Source organism: Rousettus aegyptiacus, unplaced genomic scaffold, assembly GCF_014176215.1.
Source record: "Rousettus aegyptiacus isolate mRouAeg1 unplaced genomic scaffold, mRouAeg1.p scaffold_m13_p_2, whole genome shotgun sequence".
Taxonomy (NCBI): Eukaryota; Metazoa; Chordata; class Mammalia; order Chiroptera; family Pteropodidae; genus Rousettus; species Rousettus aegyptiacus.
In genome coordinates, this window is record NW_023416295.1 from 151,396,655 (window position 1) to 151,419,014 (window position 22,360).

General features: G+C 37.3%; 1 protein-coding gene across 1 annotated transcript in view; it reads left to right on the top strand.

The window, feature by feature from the left end:
- PLBD1 (phospholipase B domain containing 1) overlaps positions 1-22,360 on the top strand; it is a 49,842-nt gene that overhangs the window by 844 nt on the left and 26,638 nt on the right. Inside the window, exons 2-4 of the mRNA XM_016140540.2 lie at positions 8,861-9,080; positions 19,360-19,443; positions 20,766-20,904. Of these exons, the coding sequence (XP_015996026.2) occupies positions 8,861-9,080; positions 19,360-19,443; positions 20,766-20,904 (443 nt within the window). The remainder of the gene's footprint in view (positions 1-8,860; positions 9,081-19,359; positions 19,444-20,765; positions 20,905-22,360) is intronic.

A 22,360-nucleotide genomic window follows, 5' to 3' on the forward strand; every position in this document is an offset into this window, starting at 1 on the left:
ACGTCTAAATATATTTATTCACATCATAGGGAGGTATGGTTCTGGGCTGTCTTTACGCTTCCCTTAACTGTCAATGACTGATTTAAAATGGTAAGTACTGCAAACTGGTATTGTCAGCTTGATATGTGCCAGTGTGCTAAATTTTGGCAGCTAAATGGATTTATATTTTTTCATATAATGCTTATTATAATTCTAAATAAGACTGTTATCCCCATTCTACAGATGAGAAAATTTTGAGAGAAACTCAGTAATTTGCATAAAGATGCCTAGCAATTGAAGGCAGAGCTGAAATGCTGAAGAGCATTTATTTAACTATCCAGCTCTTAGTAAAACAGTTGTTTATTATCCCCTACACTTGTCTGTACTCTTTGGAAACAAAACAAAACAAATACAAACAAAAGCCTTTGGATTTGTCACTTTCATTCCCAAAGAATAAAATGAATATTAACTAAATAAACTTGAAAGACTTCAAGAGTCATATTAACAGAGGATCGATTTTGTTTTATTTCACAATCCATTTTCTGGGCTGACCTTGTGTAAGAATAGGGAGGTGTTTTGGAGAGCACTACCTCTTCCCAGATGAGTGTACTTACCAATTCCTGTTAGGCCACCTTCCACCTTCCATCGACAGGTGTGTGTAGTTACCAGATTTCAAGACCTTTGCTTTCACAACTTAGCCACTTATTACTATTAAATTTTTCCAGTCTTTTAAGCTGCCTGGGCTTCTGGGATCAGATGTGACCCCATCCCCACCCCTAATCTTGATTTACCAGCACAGTCTGTTCCTTCCCTGGACTAAGGAGATGGCACTGGTACCACCTTTTAGCCCCAAAAGACCACTCATTCACACATACCTAGGATAAGCTGGAGTGACCCAGAAATGGAAAGGAATTTTGTGTCTGGAATGCTGGCTGAAGCTTTTCTCCTCTTTCTGTTCTTCTTTTGAATTGCTTGGATAGTTTTTAAACATTTCTGTAGATAGAGGAGGCAGCTTGAGGAGTGAGCAGGAGACATTGGTTTTCTATAGACAAAACATTATTTAGCCAAGAAAATAGCACCTAGCAAGAAACTGCTTCTTAAACTGAGTTCCTTCAAATAATAACTAAGATGACTCCATGTAGGGTGGGTGGGGAGTCAAGGCAGAGAGTGAGGGCATTTCTGCCATGAGCGATCGATCCTGACAGCACTATGCCCTGCCATCTGGAAAAACTTTTTATCATGGCTGGAGTTGTCCACATTGACGGTTTCAAAAGATGTGATCTCTATTTATTTTGTTCTGCACACATTAACCTGGATTCCAGCGCAGCTTTTTGGAGCTTTGTCTTACTATTCTACTATACTGCCAACAACTGAAAACAGAGAACAGGATCTTTACATTTCATGTTTTCTCTGAAGTGCTCAGCTCAGGGCTCTGAATTTAGCAATTACTTAATAAACACTGAAGAGATTGCATTTTCATCCCCCTGGTTGAATTTTACATCCATTAATATGCACCTATTTGCTCGCAAATAACTTCTTTAATTTTCAAAGATTTGTACTTTTATTATTCTAGAAATCGGCAAACAATTGCATGTTCATCCTAACCATATCGTTCAAACTCTTATAGATTTCAGACGTCTAATAGCATTGCCTTTATCTTTCTAGACTGAAAAGCCCCATGTTTATTTTTGGAATGTTTTGTATAATTTTTCTAAGCCTTATGTATAGTGAAGTCAGGTGTCACTAGGGAAAGGATGGGTTGGTTGGTTGCCAAGAGACTCATAAGATGGCATGAGCCTTGGTGAAACTGGTTTCAGATCTGGCCCTCAGACTTGCAGGACCAGACTCCAGAAATTCATTTTTCCCAGTGCTCCAACGCTGATCGGATAGAGGGAAGCTGATTTACGCCAACAAACACACAGATATACTCACCAAAATACCAATTGTTAATTTTTAGCAGACTGGATATTTGTGTAACCTGCTCCAGGCATGCTCATGTTATCAAACTGCATGGGATAGAGATTATGAGGGTTCTCAGGATAGAGGTCTGATTCACCTGCCTCCCAGCAGGACTCGACACTTCAATCAGCCCATAGGTGCGCCTCCACTGATAGCACTCACCTGGCACACAGCTGGACCCTGACTCTGGGACACTGCATTTTCCAGACTTCCATGGCTCACCAGTGCTTACTTGAGACTAATAGATTGCCTCCCTAGATAGGCTAATACCTTTATATGGTTGTCGAGGAGTTTACTGTCCTACAAGTTTTTCAGCTTCCTTAAGGTGACTTGGCAGATCTTTAGTTGAAGCTAATCTCAATTGATCCTTTGACTCTGAGGCCATTCTTATTTCCAAATTCACTTGAGGTGGTTGCTCCATAGGTTCATTCTATGGCTGCTCTTCATTCTTGGAAGTATAGTGTTAGAAGGTAGTATGGAATTCCAGAAACCAACCTTGGAGCCAGACTGTCTATACATGAATTCTAACTTCAACACTTTCTATGTGACCTTCAGTAAATTATCTAATCTCTCTATGACTCAATTTCCTTATTTGTAAAATGGATATTACAATAGTATCTGTCTCATCAAGTGGTTGTGAGGAACAGTGCCTGGCACAGAGTAGGAGCTTATATACAGTCATGCGCTTCATAACGACATTGCAGTCAATGACAGACCACCTATACGTTAGTGATCTCATAAGATTATGATGGAGCTGGAAAAGTCCTATTGCCTAGTGATATAGTAGCCATCGTAACCTCATAGCACAACGCATTACACAGATACTTACTATTGTGTTACAGTTGCCTACACTATTCAGTATAGTAACATGTTGTACAGGTTGATAGCCTAGGAGCTACGGAGGAACAGAATTTGTCACCCTGAGATATATCTATTTGGCATAAGGGTTACTTTAGGTTGGCTAATTTTAAGAAATAGCAGATGCGGGAGTTCTGAAATCGAGTAGAAGTTATGTTCTCCAAAAGACATTTACATTTGTAAGAAAAGTCTCCATTTGTAAAAGTGTCTCTCTCACTGTACCAGGAAAAGGGGGAAGATCTTATCTCCAGAAACTTTTATCAATGCAGAAGGCAATGACTTAAATCTGCAAAATGCCCTACCTTTGTCTACTGTGCTTTTCCTGGTAGCTTTCCATAACTGACTCCCCTGCCTCCAACATCATCATTTGTTTTCAGCTGAAGATTTCAGATGGTGGCTTCAGCCGTTTTGGCAAGTTACTTAGTCTTCCTGGGTCTGTTCCATGTATACAGGAAGCATACATTTTATTAGACTTTTGTTTGTTTTCCTCCTGTTAATTTTGTTTCTGGTATGTCTCAGTCAAGGGCCCAGAAGGGTAGAGGGAAAGGTTTTTTTCCTCCCCTGCAGAGCAATAGGTTATATTACATAGCTTAGGTGTATAGTTGGCTGCACCTTCTTTGTGTAAGTGCACTCTACAATGTTCATACAGTGATGCATTTGCTTAATGGTGGATTTCTCGGAATGTATCCCCATTGTTAAGCAGTGCATGACTGCAATTGCATAGCTGTTATTACCTGCCGTTGGAGTGATTTTTCTCTGAAAAGGCATCATGGGTCTCTTGATAAGGCAATCAGGATTGCAGATGATCATCTATGTACTGTGAAGTAATAACTCATTATTAAGTAGTGTTTTTCCTTTATTATGGCCCAACATTTTGGACACATGGGGTACGTATTAAACAGCTATTTCAGAAAACAATGAAGTGTCTTTGATTGCTTTTTTGAGTTATAACTGACTGAAATCACCTTGATTACTTTTCTTAAGTGCAATTTCATTAACCATGACTGCTTTAGAACTTCCCAACTCTTTTCTGTCTTTCTGAGCCTCACTAAATCTTCCTGCAGCTCATCCCATTGTCTTGGTGTTTCAGACCCAAAAGAAGTCAGCGCTGTCTATAAACAAGAACATTTTCTTGTGCTCTCCTTATATCAGTTTGTTTATAAAAATGTTTTGTAAGATAAATTCCAGAACAACTTCTGGGGAAGTGCTCATTCATCTCTATTATTAAACTTCATTTCTCAGTCCTTCTGGAAATGTGAATCTGATAGCAAAAATTAAACACTTTCTCCAGAAGAAAATTAAAAAGATTTCTTCAGTCTTTAAATTAAGGTAGAACATTTTTAAAAACTTTTTCATGGTGATTTACTTTCATAATCTATAAAGTATGTACTTCATCTTGTATCTTTGTTCTGACATACAGAACAGATATTTTTGTTTTCATACTTCTTTAAGTATTATTTTTACTTTTGTTACTTGTTATCTGTTGTTGGATTCCAAATTATAAAATATTACCTATTGAGATAACAAATGAGAGAGTGGCACCAATAATAGAATTAATCTCAAAGGATTTATTAAAAGGTTCAACATTTTAAGTTTTTTTAAATGCATTTAAGCTTCATTTTCTTTTCTTCTTTTTTTAAATAGAGTAGGTTCTAGTTGCTCCTACATTATATTTTATGATCTTTTGAAAGTTTATCTTTAAGATATGGCTGAAAAATATTTTAATAATATTATTATATATTTTCCTTGTACTATTGCAAAACAGGAATTTATTCAATGTGGTAAAAATGGAACTAAGAGAAGTAGGGAAATTATGAAGAAACTTTAGTCTAAGACTTGAAACACTGTTTACACAAACAACAGAAATCATGTTATAATATTCCAATGGGAAATTGTGAAAGTCTCTTGGTTGCAAGGCACAAACTTGCTCTAAAATTTGTCAATTAGCCTTGCAAATGTAGTTACAATTTCAACATGAGGCACTATCAAGTAATTCAAGTCAGCATTTGCAAACTATCTAACTTACTGAATTATTAGCCAAAATTGTATTGCTCAGGGTTGAAAACTACTTGCTCTATCATAAATGAGATGCTAGGAAAATTAGGTTCCACATATGGGAAAGAATGATTTAGATCACTTATGACTATTTTACAAATTCTAATACCAAGTTAGGAATTTTTTTCAACAGAAAAACAATTAACTCATACAAGTATTAGAATGCACAAGTAAATAAAATAAATTCTAAAATATTGGGCTTCTTCTATCTTTATTCATAGAAGAAAAATACTGTTTTTATAAAGTAACACTTCCATTCATTCAACAAATATTTATCAAGTGTATTGATTTTGAGGATGTTAAAATGTTTAAATCTTGTTTTTCATTTTCGCAACTCTAGAGAAAATACCAACACATAGCACTTGCCCCTTGGACATCTGAACCATCCTCTAGGCTCCTTACCTAAGCTTGAAGACATAATGACTTGAGTTATTTTAGACTAACTTCTGTGAATGTTCTGATAAACTTCACTTTCATTTCACACACACACGATTAAGCTAATTCATCACAGCAACATTATTGTGCTAAGTATAGTGATCTCAGAATATACTGTGGTAAGCAGGAACAGCCCCTGTCTTCGCAGAGCTTGTATAAAGCTAGGTTAGGATTAGAATTATGTAATATTTTTCTACCTTTTCAATATACTTTTCACACTATTTGCTTCCTAACATGGAGTTTTTTTTAAATAAAAAAAAATTATAATAACTTAAAATCTATTAAAGGATTTAAGAAAATCAAAAAATAGCATGGTACTGGGAAAACCAGAAAGAGCTGACATGTGGAGAAAGCGTTGAGGAATGGAGGATATCAATTAGGGGTGAATCGAGAAACTCAGATTTGGCTCAATTCTTAAAGCACCTGTTAAATCAGTCAGCTTGGAAGCAGTACATTTTTACTGAATTCTCTTGAAGCCTGGGTAAAGGTTTTTTCATGGGTGGAAGCACACAAGTGTCAAAACACAGATTTGCAGAAGTTTATTATTTGTGGTCTGGAAATTAGGTAATAACCACAACAGTAAAAACAGAGCCCTTGAGTGCTTAGATTGAGAGCAAGCCAAGTTTATAAGACAAGGGGCTCCTCGAACGAGAGGTGAAGGAGAAAGAAGGCCTGGATGCTGGGTGAGAAATGCCAGTATTTTTGAGAAGGGAACCAAACTAAAATCATGTCCTGTGGATAGAACTGAAAGAAGAGACTGACAAGCCTTTCCTTCCTTCTTTCTTTTACAGTTCCTGTTTACGACCCCATCCTGCCGCAGCTTTCTGGCTGCTTTTTTAGTTAGCCAATCATGCTTTCTCATTTCCCTCCAGGACTCTCTGGAAATGAAGAAGGAGGAGAGTGTGTGAGAAAGGCTAAGGAAGGGCTGAGGCTATGTACGACCTTTGTGGTCCAAAATCAATTTAGTAAACATATGTATTTGATTGTACCTGGGAAGAGAAGAAAGAGTTTCTATGGCTACTGTCCACAATTGTCAAATTGTGGCCAGTTAGCTTTATTAACAGTTTGACTGTTATTTGTCATTGGTAGTCTGTTAGTTAACAAATTATTCTGTACTTACTTGTGTTAATCAATGTCATTACTTCCACTTAACCCATTTTTAAAAAAGTTCACTGTGATGATCATTATGCTCTAGGATTAAGATTATACTTTTAGCACTTATTTGATAGACAATCTTTGCATCAGTTTTGAATGTGAACAACAGATTACCCCTATATAAAATTTAATCTGAGCTAGAATTTCTAGTATCTTAACCACTGGAAACTCAGTATGTCCGAAACTAAACTTGTATTCCTTCCCACACCTGTTTCCTATCTGCTCAGTGAATGATACAACATTCATCCTTTGAGTCTCACCCTGGAATCTGAGCGTCACTCTGATCTCTTCCCATCTCTTTGTTGACCCGAATGTAAAGTTTGTCTTTAACTTGAGCAGCTGTGCAATGATTTCTTAGGGAGAAAAACAAATGTATTATATACCGTTTTCTTACTCCATTTCTTTTTTCCACTTTTTGTCTCTCTTCCTAAGTCTCCCTTCCTTTCACAAATATTTATTGAGTTACCTGTTATGAGCCAGATACTATATAAAATGCTGAGGAAACATGTCTTTGGCCTCAGGAGTTCATAGATTAGAAGCAGGGGCAGACATGTGAGTTATAGTACAAGGGGATAAGACCGAAAGAAGACATACATACGAGGTGCATTGAACTTGTGGAGCAAGTCAGCCATTTCAAAGCGGATGCTGTCTTCTGACTATTAAATAGCAATTTTGAGATTGCTAGGTGGTTAACAAAAGAGAAACTCTCAGGCAGAGGAAACAGCATATGCAAAGTCAGAGGGGTTGGACCAGCTTGTTGGCAGGTTGGAGAGCTAGGTATGTAAGGTTTCCAGATCACAGAGTGCCCGGGGTGGTGGATGAAGCTGGATAGGTAGACAGAAACCAGGTCGTAAAGGCTGATAGTGTAAGCTGAAGAATTATATCTCTAGGAAATAGAAGCCATTGAAGATTTTTGGTAGTCAAGTAAACAGTCTTGCATCTTAGAAAAGTCACTCGGGCAGAGCATGAAAAATAGATTAAAAGTCGAGGGACCTTGAGAACGACCTTTTTAAAATTAAGGCTAGTCATGATATCTAAAGAGGTAGAGACTTGTGAGAGAGATATTTAAGAGGTTTTGCTTAAACATGACATGAATGAGAGAGAGAGACCTGCATGGATTTGGGTTTCTGGCTGAAAGATCATGGAGACAGCAGAAGATAGAGGATAGGTTGGGAGAGAATATGAGTTTTGTTTTGAATATTATGAATTTCTAATGCTTATAGAATCATCCAGATGGTATTATCAAGTGTGATGTTAAGTTTACAAGTCAAAGAGTAACCCAGGGAGAATGCAGAAAAAGACAGGCAAAGGAGAAAGAGATTCAGAAGAGAGTGTTGTCCCAGATGCATGGGAGGAAAAAGTTTTAAGAATAAGCAGCCAGCAGGGTCAAACACTTTTGGACATTTATGTGACACTGGGATTCAAGGATTTCATTAGTGACTCAGCTGGAGCAATGCCAGTGGCGTGGTGAGGGTGGATGCCAGCCTGCCACAGGCCAAAGTGAGGAAAATAAAGAAGTGAAGTGGATGAGGTCTGGAACTGTGTCGGTCATAGTCACAACTCTGTCACCAACACCTAGCATAGTCCCCGATCCAGCGTGCTTTATAAAATTTGTAATAATTTAATGAAGAGAGTGAGAGATTCCAGTGGTAGCCAAATCTGTTCACAGGATCCAAAGAGACAACTTTTGTAGTTGGTTTCCTTTAAGCTGTTGGACAATGGAACATGTTAATTCACTAAATGGGAAGAAGTCCCTGCAAGAGAGAACTTTAGGGCACAGGAGCAAGAAGATGGAGGATGGAACAAAGTTCCTAGAGAAAGTGAAAGACGTGGGGTCCAGAGCATGGGTAGAAGGGTTGAGACGAACAAGAAGGGAGACTCAGGTACAATATTTGTGAGGATAAATTTACAAAATTACCAAGAACTTGAGGGGGTCATGGGTGATAGTTTCTTTTTTTTTTTCCCCCTGCAAAATAAGATTCTCATGTCACATGTGAAGAATTAAGCAAGAAAGATAGGATAAGGAGCCAAAGAATGTTTATGCTTCGGCCCAACTGCTGAAAAAAATGGAACGTGAACTTTGTCTTTGGTTGAAGGAAGAGGTGAGCAAGGGCACCAGCTCTGGCCATGCACAGAATCCCATCTCTAAGGATGGAGCTCTTAGACTCACCTTTATGATGCCCTACCCTTGACTTGTTCTTCTTGCCATAGCCTCATTTCCCTTGATCAAAGGCTCTGCATTTTCCCCACTTGCAACAAAGACTAATTTAGGGCAGGTTTCCCAATTCTAATGGCGCTCTTTAAAAGCAAATAGGTTGGAATTGTTGGTTACACAGGAAAATAAAAAATGAATCAGCACGTCAGTTAAATGACATTCTATTATTATTTTCTTTCCTTCTTTTTTTTTTTTTTCCTCCAGAAGTCTTCTATGCAACTGCGTACTGGATGCCTTCTGAAAAGACAGTAAATGTCAAACATGTACTGGACAAGAATGGGGATGCCTATGGCTTTTATAATAACTCTGTGAACACCACAGGCTGGGGGATCCTTGAGATCAAAGCAGGGTATGGTTCTCAGACCCTGAGCAATGACATCATCATGTATGTGGCTGGATATTTGGAAGGTTACCTCACTGCCCCGTAAGTACCCCTGTCATGGTGGAGAACTGTCAGGCAACCTACGTCTCTTTCTTTGTCCAGCAATGGCTCTTGTCTTCCTGGCATTGTACATTAGTAGCTGAGGTCCTTCTCATATATTGGAAACAGAATTACATTTGTTCCTATAATTAGTACCTGCCTAGAAGGAACAAAGCCCCTGATTTAGCACTCTTCAATTCTCATGGCACTTACCTTTTTAAATCTTTCCTTTTCCTGAAACTATTTTAAGGGACAACTAAGCCATTTATTGTCGTTTGTTGACTGGTAGAAAGCAAATGAGAGGTGGAATGACTCTTTGAGAACTACAAAACAAAGATTAATTAAAAATAAAATGTAAGACCTTTATTTGCAATAGTCTTAAAGCAATACTTTCAAGTAGGTAAAGAGATTTTAAATTGAAAATTTTTAAGTTTAATGTAAATGTTCCTTCCAGTTCTGTTGTTACTTGATTCTTGTGTCCTTCTCTCGTCTTATAAAAATAACAAAAATGTAGTTAGTTGTAATGCAATCAGGACCCATCCTTTTTAGAGAGAAGCTCTTTAAGAGAAAGTTGCAACCTATTGAATCAAACCTCATCCTTCCTTTGATATAAAGTGTCTCGATGAGTTGGCATTCTTTTTCACTCTTTGACCTAGATTGTTGAGTGCAGTTTAACCAAACCTTATTTCGTGCTGTTAACTAACTGCCTTAGTCATAGTAAGTGCAGTGCTGATCTTAATCTGCTTCTGCATTTTGGAGATTATATCACATGTTGAATGATTAGTTGTCGGGTTCCGACTACTCTTTTTTTAGTTTAAACAAGAAATTCCTGTTTTTATTTTTATGCCAAATTTTTGATACCCTAGCATACAAGTCTCCTTCATGCACTCAGAGGTATATAAAACTTTATAAATCGAATAAGACTGTATTATACATGTAAAAATCTGAACTTTTCATCTTTCACTCCAAATATTTATCCACTTTTGTATATATTCATTTGATTGCATTATTTAAATCGAGTTCCAAATTTGGAGAAATCATTTCAACTGAAATTCTACGAATACAAATAGATGGACTCATGGGTGATATATACTTATAATGGGTTATTAAGGGAAGCTCTGCCATTCGAAGGCAGCAGCTCTGATCTGAGACTGTTATAAGGACAAGCGTGTCTTCCTTGGATATCGTGTTGCTGCTAGAGAGCCGAGGAGTGTGACGGAGAAGCCTCCTGGCAAAGGCGCCACTTCCGATATTCTTATGTCCGAGGAAAAATGTAAGTTTTAACATCTCACTTTTGGGAGTGATTTCATCATTTCACCCTTACTCATTGACCTTTCCTTGAGTGCCTTTATCCATTTACCAAAAAATCCCAGGAAAAGGAGCCATTCTATTCATGACTTTAATACTTCTATCTTAGAGTAAAAATTACTTAAATTTGATTCCTTAAAAAAGACACCCAGTAACTATTTTATTGTTTACTTTGGCTTTTGCCATGTCCTTTCCACATGCATAAGTCATTCTTTTAAGATTAAAACAAACAAAAGAACTTCCTGCATATTGTGATCTATTGAGGGTCTGGCAACTGAGTCTGCCTTCCCTGAGACTGGTAACAGCAGCATATGCGTGAATCATCAGGAGTGAGGGACACACAGATCTAGTAATGTTAGTCCATATTGGTCATTAAGGAAAAGTTAGGAAACTCTTGGCAGCATTTCTGCTGCAGAGAACAACCAGAAGAGAGTGCTTTATTCATAAGTGCCATAGGAGTCTGAGAGGCAGGCACCCATCAGGCTGGAACAGTCAAAGATGGCTTTGTACAAGGAGTGAGTTGTGGGTCTGGCACTTGATAGATGAGAATCATTTGGCTTGGCCAGGAAGAGGGAGGAAGTCATTCTTGGCAGAAGGTAACAGAACAGAGTACTGAAAAAAGGCACCGATTCTAAAATGAGTAAGTTGCATTCACAATGAGCCAGCAGAGGCTCTGAATGAGCAAGCAGAGGGTAACAGGTTTAAAAAGGTAAATGTGGGCTGTACATTAGTAATGGAAGGCTTTTCTATTTCAAGAGTAGAGTGCTCAGAGTTTTCTTGAATTTGAAAGACAACCTCTTTCTTCATGTCCGTATCGTATGCATGACTGTGGTGATTCTCCCCATCCGCTCAATGATGGGCTTCCCATATATATGGTACCAAGAGTTTGAGGGACCACTGCTTTGCAGGGACTTTGATATTCCTTGAGCAGGAGATGCTGGTGAGCAAGAAGATGATTGATTAAAAAAAAAAAACTGAAGGGGCTGGAAGGAAGAGAGAGGTCAGTATTTGAAAGGGAAGAAGGAGAAGGAAAAAGAGAAACAGAAAGAAGAGGAAGAGAGGACAGAAAGGAAGAAGATGGAAGGGAAGGAGGGAAAGGAAGAGAAGGAAGAATTACAATCAAAATTATCTCTAGAAGGGCATTTCCCACAAGCCACTTCTCAGAGGCTGTCATTCTAAGTGCACTACTGAAAAATCAAATAAGTAGGGGAGTTTCCAAATCAACATGCATTTAAAGGATCTCTTCCGTACCTAGCTCAAAGTTCAGAATAATGGGATGTGACGTAGCGTGCTTTAAAAAGACCCCTGACAATGGGTTGGGGAAGAGAGGAGAGAGGGAGGAGGCTATCAATTTTCTTTCTTCTCTTCTGATATGGTCCAGGAGATGAGGTCTTAATACACATTCTCAGCCCCAGAGATTATTTTGAGGGAAGAAGATAGGCCAAATGGAGTTGAGAAGCTGGACTCACAGGGACAAGAGGTCCAGCAAGGAGACAGAACAAAGGGGATGTTGACAGCGTTCATGGGATTGTGGCTCCCAAACTGAAGACACCAGCAAGGACTGATGCAGTCTGCACCACAGCTGCACGGATTGGTTTAATTGCCCTGGAAGATATCATTTGCCCTTTCCAACCTATGACATACTCGCAAGACCAAATGAAAACACACAAAGAAATCTTCCTAAATCCTCTGTAATTTCCTTTGAAGTCTTGAGTGATTTATTTCCTTGAACTTTTACAACACTCTCTAGATAACAGCCTGGGCCTGGGCCCAGCCCTTTGTACTTTATCATGAAGCTCGAGACCATTGACCTGTGCTGCTCCCGCAGGGTTATTGCATCCTCTGCAGCAGCAGCAGATCCAGCTGGACCACAGCTTGGAGTAAACACTAGATGTTTTCAGAGGCCTCTCTTACTGCCTTGCCCCTCCTCATGTCTGTTCTTTTCTCCCTCTTCTTCGACTGTTCCAGTCCCCCACCATCTCCTGAAGAGTCACTCACTGCAAGATATTGACCTTACCATGCAAACCTTCATTCCAGATGGCTGCTGAGCTGTGCTGTGATGCTCCTTCAGCCTCTCCCACATCCCCTTCCTAGCACCTCTTAGAGCCGTGATTCCTGAGAACCAGATGCTGCCTCTCCCATCTCCACCTATTGAAATATTGCTCAGCCTCCTAGACTCATCTCAGACGCTATCTTCTTAATGGAGCTTTTCCTGATTCCATTCCCATTGGAGAGATCACCATCTCTCCCCCACACCATCTGTTACTACCTTGAGGGCAGGGTCCCTATCTTATTCATCTTCATATACCCCAGATACCTGGCACAGCGCTTCTGCCCCCAGCAGTTACTTAATTACACGCTTATTAGGTTTAATTGAATCCTGTTGTTGTTCCAATTCTATTAGAGATTAATTAGAATGTGAGGTACATATTTCCATGCAGCACAGTGTCTAACAACCTTGGCTAAATGGAGTTTCTTCCTTTGTTTTTAACTCTATAGGGTGGCTCCCTAAGAGTTGCAAATTCAGAGTCGCTAATGTTTCACTAATGATATTAAAGCTGCTAAATAGTCCTAGATTGATTTTTGATAAAATGAGTCATGAAAGCTTTCTGGAAAGAATGGTGATGAGGGTGCGGGGACCTGGACTGCTCTAGTTGTTAATAAAGTAGTTGACTCTTGTGTTGCTGACATAGTCGTTGTCATGACCACCTCTGGAATTTTCCAGTTAGAATGAACCAATCCAGTGCCGCAAACACTTGTCACGCTACCTGTGCCAGGATCTGGGGCAGGGAGAAAAGTGGAGAGGAGAGTTAGTTCCTGAGTACATTCTTCAAATATGACTCATCTTCTTCACACAGGACTCTGTTTAAGTTACTAATTGACTCAACTGTTGCTGCAACTATGATGAAAAGAGGTTGTAGCGAGATTATGGCACAAGTAGAGAAAGTAGCCAAAGGTGGCACCTTTTTTTGTCTTTGGCCTACTGCCAAGAAATATATCAAGAATCTCCTCTACACCCCACCCTGCCGCTTTTGGTGTTAGAAACTGAGTATGCTGTGGACAAAGCAAAGATAAGTAAGACACAGTCTAACCCTCAAAAATATCAAATGACCCATCAACTAGTAATTACCTGAAACTTAATATGAACCACAAAATGATGACGGTACTTAATATAACACTCATATAGTATTTAAAATGTACCAGATACTGTTCAAAGCACTTTATATATGTTAAATTATTTAATCCACAACACCGAAGTATGTATTATTATTACTCCCATATTATTGATGTGAAAACGGGCACAGAAAAGTCAAGTAACTAACTGAAAGTCACAAAGTTAGTAGGCAGGAGCCAAGATTGGAAACTAAATTATCTAGCTACAGAGTTTACTTATGCATGCATGCACACACACATTCAAACGGATTAATCACTATGGAAAATACTAAAGGAGCCCAATATGGTCTCTGACCCAGGAAGTCAGAAAAATGAGAAAACAGTAGGAGACAGCAGAGGACAAGTGCTAAATGATGTGGTATTAAAATAATACAAAAAGGTTCAGGAATAGGTGAGTATACATGTGTCTTCATAATTCTCACATATGAGTGCGTGTGAGATACGTAAAGATGAGCAAAGTCTTGGCCTCTGTAGGAGGAAATCTACCGATTTTATGCACCGGAGTTGCTGAAACGAAATCTAACACATCCATGACATAGATACTAGTATCAGCTCTGTTTGATGAGAATCAGAAATGTGGAGAAATTAGCAATCTTGCTTGTGGTCATACAGCCTAAAGGTAGTGGAGTCAGGCTTTACTCAGAATCCACAGCCTGTACTTCTATTATACTTTATTACCCTACCACATGGAAGGGTAGGATCCCAGGCCCGGGGATCAGCGAAGGGCCTCAACCTGAAGAGCCTGCAAGTGGATTGTATTTCTCAGGGCCACTGAATGGGGCACCTTCTGATCTGAAGGTGGAAATTTCTCTTCCCCTGCTCTGAATGTCAGAATTGAAAAATCTAGTCTTGATTAAAAAAATAAATAAAAAAAGAAAGAAAAAGAAAAAATGTCAATGATTCCAGCTCAGTTAACTGTACCATATCGCCAACTTGTTTTCTGTTATTTGGGCATCCTCGGTGACCACCCACAAGTCAAGAATAATGTTTCGCTGTTTGAGTTTCCCAATCTGAGCGTTATTGACATTTTGGATTGAAGTCTTCTTGTTCATGGGGCTATCCTGTGCATTGTAGGCTAGCCGGCAGCATCCCTGGCCTACACCCACTAGATGCCAGTTGCATCTTACACCCTAGTATGATGACCAAAAATGTCTCCAGACATTGCCAAATGCTTCCTGGAGGGAAAAATCACACCGGTTGAGAAATACTGCCCTATTTTGAAATAGACTAAAAAACTGAGACCTGGCATTCTGGATGGAACTAGGCAGGGTGCCGTGATGGAGACTTTGGGTAAAAGTATGAATTTATTTGTTTCCTTACCTGAGCAAGCATCGTAAGTCAATTGCCCACAAATTATTTTTTCCCCCAAGAAATAGAACTTCATTTTCATATAAATCATTTTAATTTTAAGAGCGCATTCATCTTGGCAGCTAGAAAATATTACCATATTTATTTCTATCTATATGAACAAAATAATTTATCGTTTTCGCTGAGTTAATTCAGAATGTTCTACTTTTCCCCAGAATGGATTAGTATTACTGAGGCTTCTTGGAGGGAGGGGAGATGTTTAGTCAGTGGCTGTCCTGGCATTTACCAAAGTGAAACAATCTCATTTAGTTTTTGACTCGGGTTTTGCTCCATCTGACATCTGATGAGGCTTCTGTGGGTTCCCTGGACTCCAGCGGCCTAATCAATGCCACCCAAGGTTGCAATATTCACCACAAATATAAGTCATCTAGCCCCATCAGCTCCCAGTGTCCACTTATTTTACCCCAGGGACACACAGGAAAACATGTGCCTCACATGCCCAGACAGTCCAAACAGCCATTCTCCTTCCCCACACAGCCTTGGGGTGGGAAAGTGCAGGGTTGTTCCCTCCATGAGAAACTAAATCAAGTCATCAAATTCACCTGGAATTTCCACATTTCATTCACCTGAAGGGTGGGGTGAGGGCAGAGGGTCCCTTCTTTGTCACCCACATACCTGCCTAGGCTTTACTGTTGTGTCTCCCTCAGTTTTAGAGGTGGTGGGAAAGGAAAAGTGGCCAAGTAGATAGTAGAAGGGATGTAGCAGCATAAGAGATGTGTAAATAAAAGTTAAATGTGTCATTCAATTTTTTTAAAAAATATTTATGAATAATTGGAAGGAAAAACTCTCATGAAGTGACAGTTTTTTTTAACTAAAGTACCATGAAATGAAAGTGTGCAAAGGATTTTAATGTTGTTTACCTAACTGGCAATAAAACTCTATTCTCATTTTAACAGTTTCAGTTCTGGAAACTACAGTAAGCCCTCCTCACTTAATGTTGTTGATAGGTTCTTGGAACTGCAATGAAATGACTTTTAAGGAAACCAATTTTAACCACAGGGTAATTGATATAAACAAGAGTTAAGTTACTGCTGCATTTATAACAAAACAACGTTAAAGGAAATGCTATTCTAGGACCTGCTGCCCTAGGTGACAGATATCTAAAGTTCCAAAGTTCAGGGAACCAGATTCCCAATCTCAGAATCTGAGTCACTTCCTGCTTACAGTGCTGACCCTCCTAGGTCAGGAAACAGCATCAAATGAAAAGCAAAAGTAGGACTTCAGGTAAAACTCTCAGTCCAGAGAGTGCAAAAGCTCATGATTTGACTGGCTTTGCCCTGAACTTACAGCAAATGATAGATAAAATATATGGAAAGAGAGCATCATAGTAATACAGCTGAACTCTGAAACAAAATTAAACATCTTTTAAACAAGAAAATGAAAAAAAAAAAAAAAAAAAAGGCAATGAAGTGTGGATCTGCTGGGCCCTTGGCCTGAACCAGGCAGAGAGTCACCTCTGTTAATGAATAGAGAGACTCAGCTGAGTTAAAGCTGGGAAGCTGAAGTTACTTTGTTGCTTTTGACTGTTTGTAAACTAGGTGGCCACAGAATAACCTCTGCTGATATGCATCCTAGCCTACAGATTTATAGAAAACCATGAACTTGGGGACAAAGAAGGGAGGAACCAAGAATCAAATCCTATGTACTGGTTCAATTACAGATACAGTTGCAGTATTCCACAGGAAAGAAGCCCCCAAAAGCCATTCTAAGACCTAGGTTCACGGGGAGTCAGATGGAGCCACTTAGGGAAAATGAGTGTGAGGGGTAAAAGAAACAAATTAATAACTAGAAATACCTGCACACCAATGTTCTAAAATACACAAATGGAATGCTAATAAAAAGTCAACAAAATCAACAATAATATCATGATGTACCCCCCATTAATTTTGTAGAATGGTTTAACAAAACTTTAAATATGCTTATGGCACTCTAAGGTATCACTGAAAGAGACCTTAAAAAAAAAAAGAATAAGACATGTAGATATTGAAAAAGAAACTGTTCAAAATATTATAAACGAATATTACGAAAATTAATTATCAAAACTATCAGTAAATGGGAAAACCCTGGATGGCACACAGAGTACAAATTTTGAATCAGAAATTAGCATTGGGTGATTTCATAATATGCTGCCCAAAGAGATAAAGGGGTAAAAATAATGAGAGAGTTGTTATTAGATAGAGGAGTTTGAGAAACTCCAACATATTTCCATTAGGAGTCCCAGAAAATGAGAATAGAGAGAATTGCAGATAAAGCAATAGTTGACAGGATAATAGTTGACTATTCCTCAAAATTGAAAAAAAGAAATGAGTCCTTAGTTGTAAGACACAGCCTATTAAATTGGTACAACATAGTGGGTGAAACTACAGAACATTGAGCATAAAGAGAATAATCTTAAAAGCTATCAGAAAGGAAAGACAGTGACTACAGAAGAATCTCAATTAGACTTACAGCATACTTCTCATCAACAGCAATAGACCCAGAAGGAGAGTATCTTTAACGTACTAAGGAAAAATAACTAGAATTTTATAACCATTTAAATCATCTGAGAGCAAGGGGTAAAAAGGCATTTTCAGACACATAAAATGTTTTACCACACATAGACTTACATTAAACGAAGAGGTTAATAAAATTTGGTTGTAAAAGTTAAAAAATAAATAAATAAATAAATAAATAAATAAATAAATAAATAAATAAATAAAATAGAAATATTTTTTAAATTAAAAAAATAAAACTAAATCTTTGAAAAATAACGTGATTCGGATATCAATGGATAGTTAAACTTGCTAAAATATGTATTATGTTTGAAGGAGAAGAGAAATATAAGATTTAGAATTTATAAGAATATGAAGTTATATTTTTTATTTTAATAATCACTGAAAGAATAGGAATACAATTTACAGCTTCCAAATCAGCAGAAGTAAAAAGAAGGATAATGAAAATGTTATCAAAACACAGAAAACAAAAAGAAGTGGGGACAAAGAAAGGGATGGTAAACAGAAAACAGAAAAGATTGTAGAAATAAACCCAAGTATATAAAAATACAATAAATGTAAATGGGTTATTTTCATCAATTAAAAACTGTTTAATTGGAAGATGTTATTTTAAGGTACAAACTTGTAATTAATAGATAAAGAAGTCCTGCCTAGCTAAGGCACAGTATAGTGACTATAATCAATAATATTATATTATAAACTTCAAAGTTGTTAAAAGACTAGATCTTAATTGTTCTCAGCACAAAAAAAGAAATAATAGTTATGTAACCTCTTAGAGGTATTAGTTAACACTACAGTGGTAGTCATGTTGTAATATATGAATGTATCAAATCAACATATACACCTTAAATTTATACAATGTTACATGTCAATGATATCTCAATAAAAAATGTTTACTGTATAGCATATGAGACACACTTAACTTTTTAAAAGTAGGTTATAACATAAAGAATCCCACATAGCCAATAATCCTGGGGGAAATGGAAAATAAAACAATGAGAACCATTCAAAACCCACCAAACTGTTGAAAATTAAAATGTCTGACATACCAGGTAAGGCTGCAGAACAAGAAGTTTAACATGTAGTTGGTGGTGGGAATATCAATTGATAACAATCACTGTGGGAACTCTTTGGCAGCATGTAGTAACTATAGGTATATAGAATACTTTTCATAGCAATTCTACTTTTATATCTTATATATTATCATAGAAGAATATCCAAGTATATAAAAAGAGACATTTATAGCAATATTTGAAGATGCATTATGATAATGAAAAAAAAACAGTTTAATGTCCATCATGGGTATTCATAACATGAATTGTTATAGTTCCACTGTGGAATACTATCAGTAGATGAAAGAAAGAAATTGAAGCTGAAGATGATAACATAGATATTTCTTTAAAAAAAAGTCATGTCAAAACAAGTTAAAGTGATAGTATGATCTTATTTATACTTCACTCTGAAACATGATAAATAATACTATACATTATTTATGGTTAAAAGTATATGTAGTGATGGCTTAAAAAGGAGCATGGGAGTAATAAATTCAAGTAAAAAATTCAAGCGCATGAGAGTAATTGATTCAAGATTGTCATTACCTCTGGGGAGAAGGGAGAGGAATTAGTGTTGGGAAAGTATACATAGGGGCTTCAATTCTATCTAATGTTTATTTCTCTTTAAAAATATATGAAGCAAATATGGCAAAATAGAGTGATTTAATAAAGTTATATAATGAATACTTGGGTGTTTGTTATATTCTATGCTTTTCTATGCATTGGAAGTTTTTCCCAATTTTGAATTGTATTTGATTTATTTTAAAAAATACTAGGGAAGATTTGCATTAGGGGACATTTGGTTAGCCAAAAAATTGGACAATTGACTGTGATGGAGAAATCCAAGGAGAAAAATAGAAATGTAACAATTTTGATCTTTCGTTGCAGACACATGTATGACCACTTCACAAACCTCTACCCACAGCTGATCAAGAAACCTTCCATCGTGGATAAAGTGCAGGAGTTTATGAAGTAGGTATAATAGCTTTTTTCTTCTCATTGTTACTAAGGCTATAGGGCCTAAAATGTCATTTCGGACAGCAATTTTTCCTTCACCAATTTCTTTGTCTGTCTCTCTGGCAGGACTCTGAAGTTGTGTGTGTAGTGAGGTATAGCAGCCTTTTGGTAATAGCATGAAAACTAGTGGCAGACAACATGCCCTTGAATTGGGCCTCTCTGGAGATTAAGGTTGGCCATTGCTGGCACAGCTGGAGGAAGACACCATCATTGGGAGGCAGGCAAAGTTCAGGCTCCCCCGGGGCTCCTCCCCTTGCAGAGATCTGTCTTCCTTCCTCTGTACGGTGTTTCCTTTTCACAGGCCTGGTGACTGATCCTAGCTGGAGCGTTAACGCCTATCTAAAGCCACAATTCTTAACATCCTCTGAGAATATTTTCATTTGATAAAGTTTCCTGAAGACGAATAAATTCTCAGTATTCAAAAAATATGTTATATGTTTGCAGAATGATGGACTGTGTGATTAATTTGGGGATGGAAGAGCTCGTAGTTTAGCCCTCCAAATTACACATTAATCTCTTCATCAAATGCTAAAGTTCTACACAGCATCACTTAAAAACCATTGAGCTTTATCTCACACAATAACATTGTATTCTGCAATGCATCTGTGGATAGCCTGAACAAATCAGAAATAGCTTTCAGTGTACAGTTATGTCAGATCATCCCCTATGAAGTGCAGAGAACTAAAAGAAGAGAAATGAAATAAAAAGACTATTAAAAAAACATTTTTTTTTTTTGTTAAGCATGCTAGGACAGAGGTGTTGATGCAGTTATTAGCAACAACTGAAGTAAAATGAACCATAAACTATGAAAATTACCTGAAAGAAACATAAACATATACAAAACATCTTGCCCTTAGGAGTTCTTATTTTTTCCTGTTGTTTTTTACCTCTTCTACCTACAAAAGTATATTAATGAATGAATACTTACTGATTTAGTGAGACATTATGACTTGATGTAAAACGCATTTGGACAGTAGTCTATCCTTGACTTTCTTAGGTCTCAGTATCACAGGTAGGTAAACATTGCACCTGTGTTTCAGTTCCAGCTAGAGCATGGAGGAAGCTACAAAGGAAGAGTCATAGTCCCAGGGAGAAATTAAAAGTCATTTCGGATTTGCCCTGATAGCCTTACAAAGTGATTAGAATGTTCCAAGATCCAGAATTTAAATTATACTATCGTAATTATCTGAGTATATAATCTCTAAATGTCTGGGTTTAATTTAGCTTTAAATGAGCAACCATGGAGACCTTCAGTACAAATCTAATTTCTCTTCCAGGAAGCAAGACGAATGGGCACATAATAACATCAAATCTTACAAGGATGACCCATTTTGGAGACATACTGGCTATGTTATGGCACAGATGAATGGGCTGTATGTAGGAGCAATGAACAGGGCTACGTTAATAGGGACAAAGGTAAGATTAAGAAGCTACTCAGGATTTCTTTGAAGGTAATTTTTAAAATTGCATTCCAGCTTAGAAGCAGATCAAATTAGGACTAGAGTATAAATTTCTTGCACACAAGTACTATCTTATTTATCATATTGCTAGCTCCTGACTCACTGTCTGACACAAAATTCAAGCTTACTTATTTCTGTTTTTTCTCAATCTCTTTTAGTATACTGTTCTCTGAAGCAGGTAGGAATGTACTAGTTATCTAAGTAACCTAATAAAGCTAGTGTTTTGGATGATATGACTCTTAAAGCAAAATGTCTAACTATACATATTCTATGCTTCCCTTCCTCCACAATATACACAAACATGCCCATGCATTGTAATTTTGTTTTGAAAGCTTTAGTGAATCATTGAGGGTTAAAAGGTACCATTTAATATACTACCAAAAATTATAGTGATTTTGTTTCCTAGATATATCTATCTTCATATATATATATATATATATATATATATATATATATAACATACACACATATGTTGGACAAAATATACAATGGACAGTTCTTAGAAAAGTGATGCAAAAAATTCTTACTCATATGAACTCAGCCTGGCTCATAAGATTAGAAATACAAACTAAAACCATACTGAGAAATACTTCCTCACTTATCAATTTGGCAAAAATTCCAAAATGTTAAAGCATACTCTGTTGGCAAGGCTGTGGAGAGAAAAGACACTTGCTTAAAATACCAGTGAGAATGCAAACTGGTATGCCCACTATAGAGAGGAATTTTGGCACTCAGTACCAAAGTCACATACTTGTTTACCCTTTGACCCACTTCCAGCACTAACACTAAAGTTCACTGGCAAAATTACAAGCCTGTTAATTGTAAATAATTTGTAATAGCAAAAACTGAAAACAGCCAAATACATAGAAGACTAGATGCATAAAGGATATAGCTGCGGACAGGAATGTGATAGTTCTCAATATACTGTTATAAAGTGACCTTCAGGATCTGTTATTAACTGTAAAAAATAAAGATTAGTGTATATTGTGTGCTACCTATACATAAGAAATGGAGGGAGATGGTAATGATAGATGATAGGTAGGTAGGTAGATAGATAGATAGATAGATAGATAGATAGATAGATAGATAGATATAGATGGATGGATGGATGGATGGATGGATGGATGGATGGATGGATGAATGGATGAATGGATGGATGGATGGATGGATTTGCTTATCTTTTCAAGTAGAAATAACAATGAAAGAATAAACCCAAAACTAAAAAATGATTACTTATAAAAGAGAGAAGAAAAGAGAGTAGAGGCCACAGAGATGAAAGCTACATTTCTCTGCTTTATATACTTGACTTTAAAACCAGGTAAATGCTATCCATAACTATAAAACAAAATTTAATCGCAAAGAAGAAACACAGTCTCTGAAATCTGAAAACAAACTTACACAAAAATATCTAA